Genomic DNA, 17625 nt, shown 5'->3' on the forward strand with positions numbered 1-17625 from the left:
GTGAGAAGTTGCTGGATATTGGCGGGAACTAGAACACATTGATCCAGAGTGTCCCAAATATGCTCAATGGGAGACATGTCGGAGTATGCAGGCCATGGAAGAACTTGCACATTTTCGGCTTTCAGAAAATGCGACATGGGGCCGTGCTTTATAATGCTGAAACATAAGGAAATGGCAGCTCGATGAAGTGCACGACAATTGGCCTCAGGATCTCGTCACGGTATCTCTGTGCATTCAAATTGCCATCGATAAAATGCAATTGTGTATGTTGTCCGTAGCTTATGCCAGCCCATACTATAACCCCACCGCCACCATGAGGCACTCTGTTCACAACATTGATAACAGAAAACCACTCGCTCACACAACACCACCTGCCTGGTGGACTTCCTGAAGTCAGCATGCCAATTGCACACTCCCTCAAAACTTGAGACATATTTGTGGCATTGTGTTGTGACAGAACTTTGCATTTTAGTGGCCTTCTATTGTCCCAGCACAAGGTGCACCTTTGTAATGATCATGCTGTTTAATCAGCTTCTTAATATGCAACACCTGTCAGATGGATGGATTATCTTGACAAAGGATAAATGCTCACTAACAGGGATGTAAACAAAGTTTTAGAGATTAGAGTTTTTTTTGTGCATATGGAACATTTCTGGTATCTTTTATTTCAGCTCATGAAATTTGGGACCAGCACATTACATGTTGCGTTTTATGTTTTTGTTGAAAAAATCTGAGCAGCTGGTAAATTTTTCTTTATCTACCTGCAACAGTGGCTGGTAGACCAAAAAAGTAAATTTTTCTCTCTATGCGTTGGAATACTTGGGAACAGATTTCCAAAATGTTAATCACTTGGCGCTGATTTCTTGATTCTGTCTTATGTCCAACAAGTTTGCAAAAAAGGGGGCTAGTGGGGACCTGGCCGGAGCACGATATATCGGTGAACATTTCGGAATTAGCTAAAAATGCCAACATCGGTATCGGATGATATCTAGTTTAACGGCGATGTTAAAAAAAACGATGTCAAAGCTAACGTGCATACGCCACTTAAAATTTGGCGCTACACGTGCAACACAGCATTCCTAACCTAGCCCACACAATGTCTGCTGTGTGGATCGAGCAGTCAACAAGTCAAGCAGTCATTTGAAAGAGTAAGAAAATTTCAGCGAGACAACTCAAATGCGAATGGAATTCATTGCTCTTGACAATCAACCGTTCTCTGTCGTGGGTGATGTTGGCTTTCGCCGACTGGTCGAGCACCAGTACACACTACCAAGTGCGCTATTTTTCAGATGTTGCCCTACCGGAGTTACACAGTAATAGCGTCACTATTAGCTTCACGACATACATGCTATGGATCGCCGTTTGGGTCATTGCGTGTCAAAAAAGTTACAGTAGCACTGTCAAAGCGGTGCAAACACTAGCCACGAACGATGTGTTTTACAATACCGTGTTAGTAATAAAGCCATTGTTTGTTTGACTGCAACTTCTGGGGTAGCTAGCTTTAGCTTGGTACCAAGCTAGCACTAATACAACCAGCCTGAAACTGCAGTCATTTTCATTATTCTTAGCAATGATTTAGGAATCCTTGTGAGTAAGTATTGGCTAGGTTGCCACTTGTTGTTCGCCTATTGAAAGTCAGTTCATGAAAATAAATGGCTAGCCAGCTACTTAAGCCTGTTGACCAAAGCTAACGTTATCCAGCTACCTTCGTCTGGCTAGTGAGGCTCGACCGGACCGGGTTATGTGTTGTGAAGCTAGCCACTGTTGGGCTTCTTTTCTTGGGCTTCTATTTAATGAATACTCAAAATGTGCACTTATAAATCATATCAATTTTAATCAAAATACAGCTGTAGACTGAAGTCAAAGATCAAACATACAACTGATGTCTCTCCTGAGTTCTGCAAAATAGGAAAAGTCCAAGTTGCTTTTATTATGCTCGCAGTCAACCCATATTGATGTAACTGCCAACATCACCACCTACTCGTGAGACCAAGCCCATGCATACACAGTTATACAAACTTGCAGGAGCGAAAAATAGTTCGTGTTTTCTAAGGGCTCAGCAGTAATTTTCCACTCCCCCAGTTGCTTTATAGTGGCATGTCTGACTTGTTTCTCATCTCTTTCGCTCCCCTGCAGGATTCTGTCTATGAATCTCTTTATGCCTTGAGGTGCATTCTCACAAGACACCCTGTTATGACTGCAATAATTCAAAGCTGAATTATATTCATTGGCTAAATGCCATGCTAATTTCTAAAGATGAATATTGACAGTAGTAGCTCAACAACATTTGATCTGCAAAAATGACAAGTTAATCAGTGGGTGATGGCGGTTTCAGATAAGTGGGGGGAATAAAAGTATAAATTGCCCCCACCCCTAATTCCTACACACACACTAGACTTCGAGAAGTCATCCCATCAGCAGCAGATAGTAATAAACCAAATCGCATTAATTCGTTCCCCAAAACAAATCACACTAACACATATCGTATCAGGGGCTATGGATCTAGATACGTATATTGAATTGTTCATGAAAGGAGAGCTGCCAAACGTCAACGTTATAAACGTCCTGTCAATTCTGTGATCGGCATCCTACACGGAACGCGGTCAGACAAGTATTTAGCAGCTGCCATCAAGCGTCCGTCATTGTTCCTACACATGGCATTTATCTTGGAAATGAAAAGAACATGAGGTCCAGAGCTGAAGGTCAGCCCTTCCCCGCTCTTTGTGCAGCGTGATGAATCGCATGTCTGTTTTGCTATCCCCTTCTGACATTCGGCATCTCTATGGCTGTGTAGAGAAGTCACATTCTCTGTGTGTGTGTTTAGGGGTGTGTTTTTGTGTGACACGCACTATATAGACAAAAGTATGTGGACACGCCTTCAAATTTGTGGATTTGTGGCTGGCAAGTGTATAAAATCGAGCACAGTCTGAAATCTCCATAGACAAACATTGGCAGTAGAATGGCCTTACTGAAGAGCTCAGTGACTTTCAACGTGGCACCGTCATAGGATGCCACCTTTCCAACAAATCAGTTTGTCAAATGTCTGCCCTGCTAGAGCTGCCCTGGTCAACTAAGTGCTGTTGTTGCTTCTAGACATTTCCACTTCACAATAACTGCTCAGCTGCAACGTGGTAGGCCACACAAGCTCACAGAACTGGACCGGTGAGTGCTGAAGCGCGCAGTACGTAAAAATTCTGTCCTCGGTTTCAACACTCACTACCGAGTTCCAAACTGCCTCTGGAAGGAGCTTCATGAAATGGGTTGCTATGCAGCCACACACAAGCCTAAGATCACCATGCGCAATGCCAACCGTCGGCTAGAGTGGTGTAAAGCTCGCCCTGGAGCAGTAGAAATGCGTTTTTGGAGTGCTGAATCACGCTTTACCATATGGCAGGCCGACGGACAAATCTGTGTTTTGAGGATGCCGGGAGAACGGTACCTGCCCCAATGCATATTACCAACTGTAAAGTTTGGTGGAGAAGGAATAATGGTCTGGGGCTGTTTTTCATGCTTTGGGCTAGGCCCCATAGTTCCAGTGAAGGGAAATCTTAATGCTACAACATACTATGGCATTCCAAACAATTCTGTGCTTCCAACTTGATTGCAACAGTTTGGGGAAGGTCCTTTCCTGTTTCAGCATGACAATGCCCCTGTGCATGTAGTGTGCGTCAACGTTGTGAGCGATAGTGAAAGTGCGAATCTCCGTTTGGGCTGACTAGCGCCTCCCCCAGTTAGAGGTGAATAAGGCAACCTCAAAGTTACACAGACGAGTACTTTGACACACACACAGATGAAATGTACATGGAAAGGTAGTGGTTCTGAAACAAAATAAACCGAGGTAATGAATGCACTGTACACAATACAGTAACTGATAGCACAAGTAGAGCTAGGCTATTAACAAAGGAAGGACTGATTGAACCTTGATATGCTACCTGCACATACAGGTATTACTAAACAGCTATACACACAGGCATCATACACCAATGGTAACAGCTAACTACGAAGAACAATATACAAATGTCACAACTCACTTTGTGCACGCACACCATCCCACAAGTCCAGAGATATGAGTCCAGCTGTTGCTCTGTGACTGCTTGAAAGAGGCAGAGGGGGAGGCGGGAATTGTGGAGTCGGGAATTGCCTGTGATTGGCTGAGCCCACAGTGTGATAAGGCCCCAGGCAACCATGACCCCTAGCAACCAATCTGTTTGGCTAGGGCCAGAGGTGTGAAGGGTCAGTTTGCGACCCATAGCCTAGTCTGCTAAGCTCCTGAGGGGGAGGGGAGCCTACTGCAAGAGTTAGAAAGTTGCAGAGTTTGTATCCCTGAGAGAAGGCTGCGAGATGGTGTGCTAAGAGTCTCCGGCAGGGATTTCATAACAGATAGCCTGACAGGCAGAATGTTACACATTTCCACTACTCTGCTTGTGTAGATTAATAGATGAGCTTGGTTTGATAAACTAGCAGACATCACAAATGCTGGCCTGGAGAAATGAACACTGAAACTCCACTTTTTTAAAATGTGTTTTTAATTTGGCTAGTCAGTTAAGATCAAATTCTTATTTACAATGATGGGCCTACCCCTGCCAAACCCTAACCCGGATGACGCTGGGCCAATGGTGCGCCACCCTATGGGACTCCCAATCACGGCCGGTTGTGATACAGCCTGGAATCAAACCAGGGTCTGTAATGACGCCTATAGCACTGAGATGCAGTGCCTTAGACCGCTGCGCCACTCGGGAGTTTAAAGCAGTGTTCATTGTTATCTTTTTTAGTTTGTTTTAGTCTTAGTCACATTTTAGTCATTTCATCCTTTAGTTTATCAGTCGACAAACTCTGGACAGTTTTAGTGTAGTTTTAGTCACAGCCATTTTAGTCACGTAATCAGTGCTTTTTTTTCTATTAAATAATGAATATTTAGGCTACCTCTAACTTCCATCGTACACATTCAGATAGCCTTGTTCAACTAGGCCTACTATCCCCTCGTATACCTTGGCTGGCAACATTGATATTGTGGCAGATTGTAACCAATGCCAGCCATAATTAACCATATTGGCTATAAAGCCTTGGCTACAGGTTAAACAATTTACAGCTCAGATTTTTTCCCCATCATAACCATCAAGGGGGTAAATTGGTGGTTTATTTGAAAAGGGGGAAAATTGAGCTTTCCAAAAAATGCCAGAAGTATTACTGTACTCCTAATATTCATCAAATAGCTTTTTTTCCATTAGGAAATAAGCAACCGCAACTCATTTACGGAGCGCAGTGAGTGAGAGAAAAATTACAAGATTATGTTTAAAACTGTTTATGCATCAAATATCTATGATGAGTACTCTCATCTGTGTCTGTGGGACTGAGTTGGGCCTCTGGGGCTTGAGCTGACAATTTACCTACAGCTGACATTCCATAGATGTGATGTGTGTGACCCAAGATAGACAGAGCCTGGTCAGAGTAGAACAATCCCTTATTGTGTCCAATCATTCTTGCATCTGGGAAACGGCACCAGGTGCAGGTGACCACAGGATTAACCCAGAATGGTGCCCCCGATCTGCATGGAGGGGTGGAAGCAGCCATGACTAAGCATTTTTGGGTCTCCTATATAAGATCTGTTTTTTTCATTTAAGGTTAAGCTCTTGGCAAAACACCTTTTAGAGTGTGTGGCCGACCAACTGCATTATTGTAATAATGAATCAATATTAAATAAAGGTGATTGTTTGAAGAAATGAGTCTCTCTCAGTATACATCCACTTCCACGACAGGTGCAAGAGCAGCAACACAGTTGAATGAATAACAGTGCATATGGGAAACTAGAGCTTCTGATGTGATCAAAACAAAAATAGCCTACATGAAAAGGAGAGCGTAAACATTGTTTTTAGGTTAGTTACAAGTCAAGTGTTCTGGCTTCGCATCAGTTCAAAAGATTGACGAGTGACTAAAGTGACTGCCTGGGAGCTGTGTGGGAGAGCCGGGCAGATCAGCTCAATCAGACCGCGCAACTGAAGATGTCAATTCTGCCAATGAGAGGATTGCATTAAATATTTTGCATGCATGTATGCTTAGGATTGGACAAAACGGGTTAAAAAAAAAGCTGCTTCATGTCAAATGAAATGTGCATTAGTCTCACGTGGAATTCTCATGTCACATTTTCGTTGACTAAAATGAAAATTCATTTATAATAGTTATCGTTTTCTCCAGGGCATCTCATCGTCATAGCCTTAGTCAGGGGGAAAAAAGGTTCGAGTATTTTCTCAGTTATTGTTGACGAAATTAACACTGGTTTAAAGGGACATTACTTTTTCTGGTCTGAACTTGGACATGATTTTATTTGACTGTAGTCTAATATCAAGATGAGTCCACATACCACACCATTGATTGTGTAGACCCAGCTGCCTCCAATCCCCCCAAAAATGGAAAAGATAAGCACAGCAAATCTGGAAGTTACGTGGCGCTTACCTTTTCCATTCATTTTGGATTGTGGGATATAGCTGCATCTTTAAAAATGGCCTGGTTTGTGGACTCCGATGACCACTTCGAGTTATAATATCTGACACATTTCGATTTGAGTGTTATGTCTATTTAATGACACCACGTGTTTCTTCCCTTTGATTTGTGAACCCCACATTTCAATGTCTTTCCCTTTTGCTTATTCTTTGTTTTTGCATTAATGCAACACGGTGTGTCAAGTAAGCTATTAATAATCGAGGTAGGATCAATGCTGTTTTGTGACCTTGGTGGAAAAACGGTTGAAAAGAGATGTGAGCGTTAAAAAGATAACAGCAAATCTATTTTTGGAAGTCTGACTAGGCCTGTAACGTACTGTAGCTCTCAAGGCTCTTCATATCACACACATTGCTCTGTTAGATGAGATCTGGGTAGGAGTGCTCATATAGGATCAGATTTGCCTTTTAGATTATAATGAATAAGATTACATTGATGGGGGTGACCTGATCTCGGATCAGAACTTTCGGGACAGAGATGCTTTGTGGATATCTGTGTTTTAACTACAAAAAAAAATGGCGCTTTGCTTCTGTGAAATATACAAATCATACCAAGAGTAGCTGCTCCACTACTCACTGGATCCAATGGCTAAAGCTTGTCTCGGAACCAGACAAATTTGACATCGTTACAGCTGTGCATGTCTGAGGTAAACTAACTCCTTGAAGGGTTTTTTAAATTTGATCAGAAAATGAGTGCATTAGCTTTACCTGGTTTATGCCTGTCCGTTTCACTTAATTCAGGACACAAGCCAGAGCTGTCATTTCCTCTGTTCATTGTCTCATCTGTTGTCAAATTTTATAATTTTTGCAGCACATGGCTAATCATGGGATATCGGTTCTTTCTGTCACTGATTCTTTTTTTTTTTTCCTCCTCCAGTTTCCCAAGCCAGACCCCCACCAAATCAAAAGAAGGGTATGTACTGCTACAAGTGTGTGTGTGTGTGTGTGTGTGTGTGTGTGTGTGTGTGTGTGTGTGTGTGTGTGTGTGTGCGTGCGTGCGCACGAGTGTTATTGATGAATGTTGATAAATGGTAATAGATGAACTAAAACATATACATTGTGTTTGTTTCATTAAAGGTTCTCGGACCCCCATCGTCATCATCCCAGCGGCCACCACATCCCTCATCACCATGCTCAATGCGAAGGATCTACTGCAGGACCTCAAGTAAGTAGAATGTGTGTGCGCGTGCATGCGCCAGGATTTATTTTAGGAAAATGTGGCGTCTGACAACATGACCGGGAAGATTTGAATTTATCGGGTCATTTCTGAAATTTACCGGGCCCATATGGATGCATAACTCATTAGGGCATCAACCCATGGTGCTCAGAATGACATAAGATACATGAACATAATCGAAATTTGATTTAACAGAACTTGCAACTAATGTAATGAAGCAGCCAATACATTTTGCCAACACCATTGTAAACAGCGCACCTGATAGCAGTTCTATATGTGACAGAGATGCAAATCTATGTTAGAAACTTAGAGGGCGGATCTAACGATGCAACAACTAGGATGTGTTGCTAATATGACTAGGATTTTGGCTTCTGGACAAAGAAAGTTCATCTGAAAATCAATAGAACAGGAGACAAATGGCATAGCGGTGGGTCCAATAGGGAAGTGGAAATACATTTGCTGAAATTATATACTTGCTCCTGTCTATACAGAAATAAATAAAATAATTCAAAAATACTTCACCAGAAAGCATGACTTGGCCACAGAGGAGTCGTGGATCATTAGCTTAATTTTTTTGTTGCTGTGGATTGTTTCAAACTATGCTTATTTGGGAAGCCCGCAATTTGGGCAGCGTGCCTAGCTGATTTATTGAGTTGTCAGTCAGTGAAAAGCTTCTAAAATGTGTGATGAATATAATTTCATATGTTGAGACTAGAAGGGGATTGGTGTGTGGTGGAGATTCAGGCGAGTCTGTCTCCAGAATGGATCAGCTGTCTCCTGCCAATTCTTGCGCATCCATTGTTTCATTTTGTGAATTGTTTGCCCTTTTTTGTTTTGTTTTTATCAATTAATCCACATCATTTGGTTACATTCGTTTAATTTATCGTTCTCGGAGTGGAAACGATTGCAGATTTCACAACCTGCTACACTTGTGAGAAACAAGTTTTGGTTTATTTCATAAACTAACAAATTTCAAATGATGTTTTTTTTTTCATTGTCTTTTGTTTGGAGTGCTCCATGTGAGCAATGAGCATTTGTATGGTTTCTCTGTCCTGATGGCGCACGCATAGAAGTACCTGGGCTGCTGCGCAGAAGTGTAGGGAAGTATTTCTTTAACATCCATTGCAAATAATAATATATTAACTATAGTTCCTCACAGTAAGCCATTTGAATAATCTTTCCAACAATCTACCCCTCGATATTCACCAATCCTCGGTGAGAAAGGGCAATAGGCCTTCTGCTGCATTGGCAGCATGAGTTCCATGCGCTCTTTTTTTTGCCGCAAATGATCATGGTTTATCAATGTGTCCATATGGCAGGGTCTGGTGATAAGTTGACTTAACTTTTTGATTATAATTTTAATTCAGATTTTAATGATTAACCACATGACAATGATTTTGAGAAACTAAATCCTCATTATTGAATTTAAACTGTTCCACAAAAATGTGCCTAATGAAAATCCACAACTGGTAGAAATGGTAAACTTGAAACTTACGCGCCGCCTAGTCATTTTATAAAAGAATTGCCTCCACGTTTCCATGGTTGGATTTTGCCTATAGGCTACTTTGAAGCAAGGTAAGACATGCGTCATAATTTTAAATAAAACATTCAGGTTTCAAACAATTAAGTATGTTTTAGAAATACATCCTGCCTCAGCTCACATTGTAAAAAGTGTTGGGTGTTGCCTGCGCTTGCATGGTGAATGGGAGGCGAACTTCAATTACCAGTTGAGAAATAAAAATAGTAGCTCTTTAATTGTGCAGCAAAACAGTTAACAGGCGAATGTATTTAGAATTGTTGCGCAGTGAATGGGCACAATTAAGCACATGTTTTAGTCCAGCAGCAATCAGCTGAGGAGCTGTTGAAGAAATCCTGCTGTGTGATAGTTGTGTTGGACAAATAATATACATGACTAATGAAAATATACACAAGCCCATTTAATTCCACAAAATTATGGAAATTTAAGCTATAGACTGATAAGCATGACTGTCAATGCATCTACATCGACTGGTAACCTATTTCCATCAATGAATAAAGTGCATTATTTTGCAATGTATTTTTTTCCTCCTGTACATTTTGGCTGGCAACAGTTTGATTTATCGACTTTTCATTTATTTGGTGGGGGGCTAAAAGCCGGCAGTTGGCGGCTAATGGAACCCTGGTGTGTGTGTGTTAGAACCTATATGGAAAAAACCCGGTGGATGAATCCTATTGGTGTTCAACCCTGGTAATCCAGTTTATCAATACATGCAGAATATTTATGCTTCTCTGGGAGGCTGGATGTTGGCAAGGTCATTATCAAAGCATAAAGTACTGAACAGGAACCTGTGTTTAATTGATATACAGGTAGAGAGCCCTGAGGGCAGAACACAGGGCCCAGCTACCCACCCTCTGCTCTGTGAACACATGACAGCTCCTTATAAACATTGCAACCATAGCTGCACATAGGATTTTCACTAGGAGAAAATGTGCGTTTATGGGCCTTATTTATCGTCAAAGAATAAACATGAAGCGGTCCAGAAACTATCTCCAATAGACATCCCCGATCACACTTGTAGGCGATGTTATAGCAAGCTAAGCTCATGCACAGAAATGCATCACTGGGTCTAACGGTCGTGTTGACCCGAACTGCCCATGTGCAGGCCGGCAAATCAAAGGCACTCCTTCAATATGAAGCAGTTACTGTTTTTGGACAGTGTTGTAGTAATGGCATGCTCAGCTATTTAAAGGTTCAATGCAGGACTGTCTGGGAGTGGTCTGAGTGGGGAGTGGAAAATTGAAAATTCGTAGTTGGTAAAGAGGTTTAACTCTTTCTTATTAGTCTATTAACTGATTTACCAACCAATTTTAAACCGCTCTTACCCCAAAAGGACATAATTTTAACAATTTCACAGTATTATTCCAACCTCGTAGTGTGAAAAAAAAAATACGCATATATACACACACACACACAGTACCAGTCAAAAGTTTGCACGCCGACTCATTCCAGGGTTTTTATTTATTTTTACTATGTTCTACATTGTAGAATAGAGAAGACATCAAAACTACGAAATAACACATTTGGAATCATATAGTAACCAAAAAAAGTGTTAAACAAATCAAAATATATTTTATATTTGAGATTCTTCAAAGTAGCCACCCTTTGCCTTGATGACAGCTTTGGCATTCTTTCAACCAGCTTCACCTGGAATGCTTTTCCAACAGTTTTGAAGGACTTCCCACATATGCTGAGCATTTGTTGTCTGCTTTTTCTTCACTCTGTGGTCCAACTCATCCCAAACCATCTCAATTGGGTTGAGGTCAGGTGATTGTGGAGGCCAGGTCATCGATGCAGCTTTTCATCACTCTCCTTCTTGGTCAAATAGCCTTCACACAGCCTGGAAGTGTGTAGGGTCATAGTCCTGTTGAAAAACAAATAATAGTCCCACTAAGCGCAAACCAGATGGGATGGCGTATCGCTGCAGAATTCTGTGGTAGCCATGCTGGTTAAGTGTGCCTTGAATTCTAAATAAATCACTGACCGTGTCACTAGCAAAGCACCATCATACCTCCATGCTTCACGGTGGGAACCACACATGCGGAGATCATCCGTTCACCGACTCTGCATCTCAAAGACACAGCAGTTGGAACCAAAAATCTCAAATTTGGACTCATCATACCGAAGGACAGATTTCCACCGGTCTAATATCCATTGCTGGAGTTTCTTGGCCCAAGCAAGTCTCTACTTCTTATTGGTGTCCTTTTAGTAGATGTTTCTTTACAGCAATTTGACCATGAAGGCCTGATTCACACAGTCTCCTCTGAACTGTTGATGTGTCTGTTACGTGAATCCTGTGAAGCATTTATTTGGGCTGCAATTTATGAGTCTGGTAACTCTATGAACTTACCTCTGATGCAGAGGGTAACTCTGGGTCTTTTCCTGTGGCGGTCCTCATGAGAGCCAGTTTCAATATAGCGTTTGGTTTTTGCGACTGCACTTGAAGAAACTTGACATTTTCCGGATTGACTGACCTTCACGTCTTAAAGTAATGGACTGTCATTTCTTTCTTATTTGAGCTGTTCTTGCCATATGGACTTTTACCAAATAGGGCCACCTTCTGTATACCACCCCTACCTTGTCACAACACAACTGATTGGCTCAAATGCATTAAGGAAAGAAATTCCACAAATTAACTTTTAACAAGGCACACCTGTTAATTGAAATGCATTCCAGGTGACTACTTCATGAAGCTGGTTTAGAGAATGCCAAGAGTGTTGAAAGCTATCCAAGGCAAAGGTTGGCTACTTTGAAGAATCTCTTATGATTCCATATGTGTTATTTCATAGTTTTGAGGTCTTCACTATTATTCTACAATGTAGAAAATAATTCAAATAAAGAAAAACCCTTGTAGGTGTCCAAACTTTTGACTGATACTGTATATAGTGTTTACTGAAAGTATTCCGACACCTGGACTTTTTCCACATTTTGTTAGCCTTATTCTAAAATGGATTAAATTGTTTTTATCAATCTACACAATACCCCATAATGACGAAGCAAAAACAGGTTTTTAGACATTTGTGCAATGTCAAACTCCCCAAGCTTGTAGCGTCACACCCAAGATAATTCGAGGCTCTAATTGCTGCCAAAGGTGCTTCAACAAAGTACTGAGTAAAGGGTCTGAATAGTTATGTAAATGTGGTAAGTCTCTCCAGAGATGTTTGATCGGGTTCAAATCCGGGCTCTGGCTGGGCCACTCAACGACATTCAGAGACTTTTTTTGTTGTTGGTATGTTGGCAATACTGTACAGTGAATGTGGTAGGGAGAGTACAGTAGGTCTTGTTTTGTGTGTGTGTGTGTGAAGAGGCTAGCAGTTACCAAGTTTTAAAACGGGCAACAACAACAAACTACGGGGATGTTTTTTTTTTTTTGGTATGTAGGCTATAGTTAGTTTCATGGTTAGAAGATTGTAGGACTTGTTTTGTATGCTAGCATGCTAGAAAGGAAATGGAGGGAAGGAGTGACGGCCAAGTGGGAACAATTCAGACTGGGCTAAAATAGCTGTGCTGGAAATGAATAATAACACTTCATTAATCAGGACACTTAGTAACTTCATCTTATCACACACAAGACTGCAACATTGATCCACTAGGTACCAATAAACATTTCATAAAAAAACAAGCTTCACATATGTTGGACTTAAAAATCCCTATATTAGAATCATGTTGAAAACAACATTGCATAGTCACCAATACTTTTTTTTGCCTTGCTAACAGTAATACATTCTTGACGGAGGTTTTGTATCGTATGCATTAGCCATTACTCTTCTCCCTCCCCTCTCCGTGAGGTTTGTGACGCCAGAGGAGAAGAAGAAGCAGGGCGTCCAGCGGGACAACGAGGTGCTGCTCCAGAGACGCAAGGACCAGATCCAGCCTGGGGGGGCCACGCTCAGCGTCACCGTGCCCTACAGGGTCATCGACCAGCCCCTCAAACTAGCTCCGCAGGACTGGTGAGTCACCACCACCGTACATGACCATTTGGCATCTTCGATACATACATTCCACTCTGTATCATTGACCAGCCATCGTGTCACCAGGACCATACATAACCACATTATGAACATACATGACCGTTCATGATCTTCCATAAATACAGTGCTTTCAGAAAGTATTCACACCCCTCAACTTTTTCCACATTTTGTTGTTACAGCCTGAATTTAAAATTGAATAAATTGAGGGTTTTTTCACTGGCCTACACTCAATTCCACTTTGTCATTATGGGGTATTCTGTTTTTCAATTTTTTACAAATTAATAGCTGAAATGTCTTGTCAATAAGTATTCAACCTCTTTGTTATGGCAAGTTTAAATTGTGCTTAACTATTAATTAATTATACTTTGGAAGGCATATTCATACACCCAGTCACTACAAAGATACAGGTGTCCTTGCTAACTGCTGCCGTAGAGGAGGAAACCGCTCAGGGATTTCACCATGAAGCCAACCGTGACTTTAAAACAGTTACAAGTTTAATGGCTGGGATAGGAGAAAACCGATGATGGATAAACAACCTTGTAGTTACTCCACAATACTAACCTAATTGACAGTGAAAAGGAAGCCTGTACAGAATTAAAATATTTCAAAACATGCAACAATGCAAAAAATGTGGCAAATCAGTAACTTTTTGTCCTGAATACAAAGTGTTATGTTTGGGGAAACCCAATAAAACATACTACTGAGCACCACTCTCCATATTTTCAAGCATAGTGGTGGCTGCATCATGTTATGGGTATGTTATGAGTTTTTCAGGGTAAAAAAAGAAACGAAATGGAGCTAAGCACAGGTAAAATCCTAAAGAAAAACCTGGTCTGCTTTCCACCAGACACTGAGAGATGAATTCACCTTTCAGCAGGACAATAACCTAAAACACAAGGCCAAATATACATTGGAGTTGCTTAACAAGAAGACAGTGAATGTTCCTGAGAGGCCAAGTTAGTTTTGACAATCTACTTTAAAATCTATTGCAAGACCTGAAAATGGTTGTCTAGCAATGATCAACAACCAATTTGACAGAGCTTGAAGAATTTTGAAAAGAGTAAGGGGCAAATGTTGCACAATCCTGGCGTGGAATGCTCTTAAAGAGCAATATGTGACTTGTGCATGTGTGTGTAGACACAATAGTACTACATGATCGACAGTACCTCACGATATTGTGGTAATGGTCGGCTGTAAATGAATGTACTTGACCCAAATCCACATACCGCTACGCCACTTGAGCAACCAGCCCCTCAAAACTTACCCCATGGCCACAAATGACTATACATCCTCTCTACATCTGGCTTACAATATGACGATTGTGCGACACTTACTCCCATTTTACTGTGCCACACATGCAAAACGGTCTCATTTTGTATTGTTTTCACACTAGAGGTTGATGTTGACTGTGTTTGTGCAGGGATCGCGTGGTGGCCGTGTTCGTGCAAGGCCCTGCCTGGCAGTTCAAGGGCTGGCCTTGGCTGCTACCTGACGGATCTCCTGTGGACATTTTCGCTAAAAGTGAGATTCCTCCCACTTGCTCTTATACATACAGGGGTAGCACTTTACATACAGGGGTAGCACTTTAAATGGTTACCCAGTTATTTTAAACTGTAAAGTGCTACCCATACAGTTCTTTGGCTACTAACCTGTGATCCCTTTAGATGGACTTAAGTTCATGTATTTGAGCTAACCTGTCTCGAAACGAGTATTGGTCCTACCTAATTGACTGTGTGTGGTTGTGGTCACCCTGCAGTCCGAGCCTTCCATCTGAAGTATGACGAGCAGAAGATGGACCCCAATGTGCAGAAGTGGGATGTGACCGTGCTGGAGCTGAGCCACCACAAGCGCCATCTCGACCGGCCCATGTTCCTGAAGTTCTGGGAGACCCTCGACAGGTGTGTTTTGATAGCACGTTGTGTACATGTATGTTCATGACACAATGGGGTTGATACCAAACCCACCTATACCTTATGAAAACCCTTCTCCCTTCCCTCTTTCTATACTGGTCTATCCTTTCAATGAAATTACTTAAAATATTTCTGAAAAAATTTATTATATTTAAAATTCATTCTGGAAATGCACTGAATTCCAATTCTCTTCAATTGGGAAAATGTGGTGTTGGAATTTCATTTACTTTCTGAATTTAAATGGAATTGACCCTAACCCTGGAAGATAAGTTTCCATGTAAATGTTAGCACTCATGTACATTGAGTTAAATAATATTCTCTGTAAAAGTTAATACTTCATATACTCTGTGGTTATAGAAATATTTGGGATTTATATTTGAATGGGATGACAGTAGAATGCATGAGCTCCTTCTGACCACATGCCATCTTCTCTTCCTGTTCGCTCTACAGATACATGGTGAAACACAAGTCGCACCTGAGGTTCTGAGCCTGGACCGTGGCCTCCTTCCTCCACAGGTCCCGTCAAGGCATTTATAAACTCCCGCCCCAAACCTAGCCGCCCTCCCCACCAGGACTACCACTAGACGAGAAAGGAGACCCACGGGCCCACAACACCCCCCCTCCCCCACCAGCACTTTCCCAGAATAGACCCACGTGTTCAGATAGTCATTCAGGAAAATACTTTCTACCTGGTCTTCATAGATGGAAGCAGCAGACACAGTATGTCTGGACATTGGGGAGGTTGGAGCTTCCCATGTTTTTCAAGTTCCTATGTACAATATACAAAAACTATATTTTCTAACAGTCTAGCGTTTTACTGTGGAGACAGATTGAAGAGCGAGTGAGATGGAGAGCGGAAGGGGGATGGATAGATGGAGGTGGGGAAAACAACTTCCCATACTATTTCCTTTGTGAAATGGATCTTGTAAATTCCATGTGAAACATGAGCTGGATAAGAAGCCCTTTGGAAATCTGGTGGTACAAATAAAAATCACTGCTGGCAATAAGGGATACGAGACCTCTTTCAGTTTCATTTTCTGGTGTTTTTACTTCCTTACGATAGGAACATTTATGTCTCATCTTTTTTACTAGGTGCTTTCGATTTGGCACCCTATTTCCTAAATAGTGCACTACAGTGCTCTATGAAGGGAATAGAGTGCCATTTGGGACCGAATACTAGTTTGAAAGAGCCTAGGTATTCAGTCATATAGCCAAGGAGCATCTGAGCGACGACTTCCATGTGATCCAAATGTATATATGATGATATATGAGCCAGACTTTGAAGATCAAAGAAGCTAGGTATCTTATTCTTGATGCATAACAAAGCTAATGATTGCGCGATAGATGGGTTCAAATGTTCCTGACGGTAAATTCCAATATTTGCGCCTTGTTTTTGTATTTTATTTTTGCAACTGCACACCACTTTGGTAACTACATGACGATGTAAAGATTTAGTTGTTTTTAGTTGTTGTGCAAATGAAAGGAATGATGATGGACATTGCTTTATTTGATGTGTTCACAGTGCAAATGGATAATAAAAGTTGGTAGACGGAAAAAGTGTTTCGTCTGTGTTGCAGTTTAAATCTCCTTTCGCTTTCTTTACCATGCAGAGTTGGGTTTCTATTTGAACCTGACGTTTTCCTGCCCTCATGATCTTATCATGAAAAATTCTGGGTACTTGATAGATAGAAAAACTACTTAAACACATACAGTAAAGGCATAAGGTTTTTGATTGAGCTGTTTTTTTTTCTTCCGTTAAGTCAGAGGATGATTGTACATTTTCAGTTATAAAACGGACGATCTTTTCGTATTTTTGATCAAGTTAATTATAGGTGTAACTGTTTAGGCTACTGTTGCTTCATGCGTTGTATGCGTGTACTTACTTTCACTCTGGGTAGCTACTTTCCATGCCGTTACCGTTACTTGCCAAGCAGGAGTAAAGGGCACTGTGTTCCGTTTGTTGCCGTAGTAGACTGTATTACAGTCTAGATGGTTATAAATATTATTTATTGTGTAGGCTTCTAACCTACTTGAAATAAAATAATGCGAGAGAAAATGGCCACGTAGCTACCTACCACCGCACCGGTGACACTACCATTAATTATACCCAGTACGAAGCACTTCGAGTCGGCAGGCACAAAACTAGAGCATTGAGCAGTGACCGCCGGGTTATTGACTAGTGCATCAGCCACGCAAAACGGTCTTGAGTGCCAACAAATCGCCCCAATTAGCTGATTCGCTTTCCATACACCCACTTATTTCGACACACCCGGTCGCCATATTGGGATGCAGCTACCCCCTTCCCGGGGATAATTAACCCTAGCTAGCTTGACTAAGGCTGCAGTGCATTCGCTTTCTCATCCTACATTTACAAATAACTCCATTCGAAATATTAAATAGGAGCCTACCTGTTGGTTCGTGGTCGTTGTAGCCTATCCTTCTCCCTTAATTTAGAGTTTTGTCATTTTAATTCCATTTTACATTGATTAGATATCTAACTTTTGCCACACACTGACCAGACCGCGGGAGCATCTGC

At 41.5% G+C, this 17625-nt stretch overlaps 2 protein-coding genes across 3 annotated transcripts in view; one reads left to right on the forward strand and one right to left on the reverse strand.

Moving 5' to 3' along the window:
* The window catches only part of LOC100196612 (cell division cycle 73, Paf1/RNA polymerase II complex component, homolog (S. cerevisiae)), a 72229-nt gene extending 55583 nt beyond the window's left edge, over positions 1-16646 (forward strand). Inside the window, exons 13-18 of one of the 2 annotated variants that reach the window (XM_014139087.3) lie at positions 7372-7407; positions 7572-7659; positions 12997-13158; positions 14600-14700; positions 14936-15077; positions 15540-16646. In XM_014139087.3, coding sequence (XP_013994562.1) covers positions 7372-7407; positions 7572-7659; positions 12997-13158; positions 14600-14700; positions 14936-15077; positions 15540-15576 — 566 coding nt within the window. In that variant the 3' untranslated portion in view covers positions 15577-16646. The remainder of the gene's footprint in view (positions 1-7371; positions 7408-7571; positions 7660-12996; positions 13159-14599; positions 14701-14935; positions 15078-15539) is intronic. The other variant, NM_001141641.1, reaches the window with a different exon arrangement.
* LOC106568735 (beta-1,3-galactosyltransferase 2) overlaps positions 1-17354 on the reverse strand; it is a 43693-nt gene extending 26339 nt beyond the window's left edge. Inside the window, exon 1 of the mRNA XM_014139330.3 lies at positions 16973-17354. The gene's annotated coding sequence lies outside the window, so the exon portion shown is untranslated. The remainder of the gene's footprint in view (positions 1-16972) is intronic.
* Between the last annotated feature and the right edge of the window lie 271 nt (positions 17355-17625).

This window comes from Salmo salar, chromosome 14, assembly GCF_965601325.2.
Source record: "Salmo salar chromosome 14, fSalSal1, whole genome shotgun sequence".
Classification (NCBI taxonomy): domain Eukaryota; kingdom Metazoa; phylum Chordata; class Actinopteri; order Salmoniformes; family Salmonidae; genus Salmo; species Salmo salar.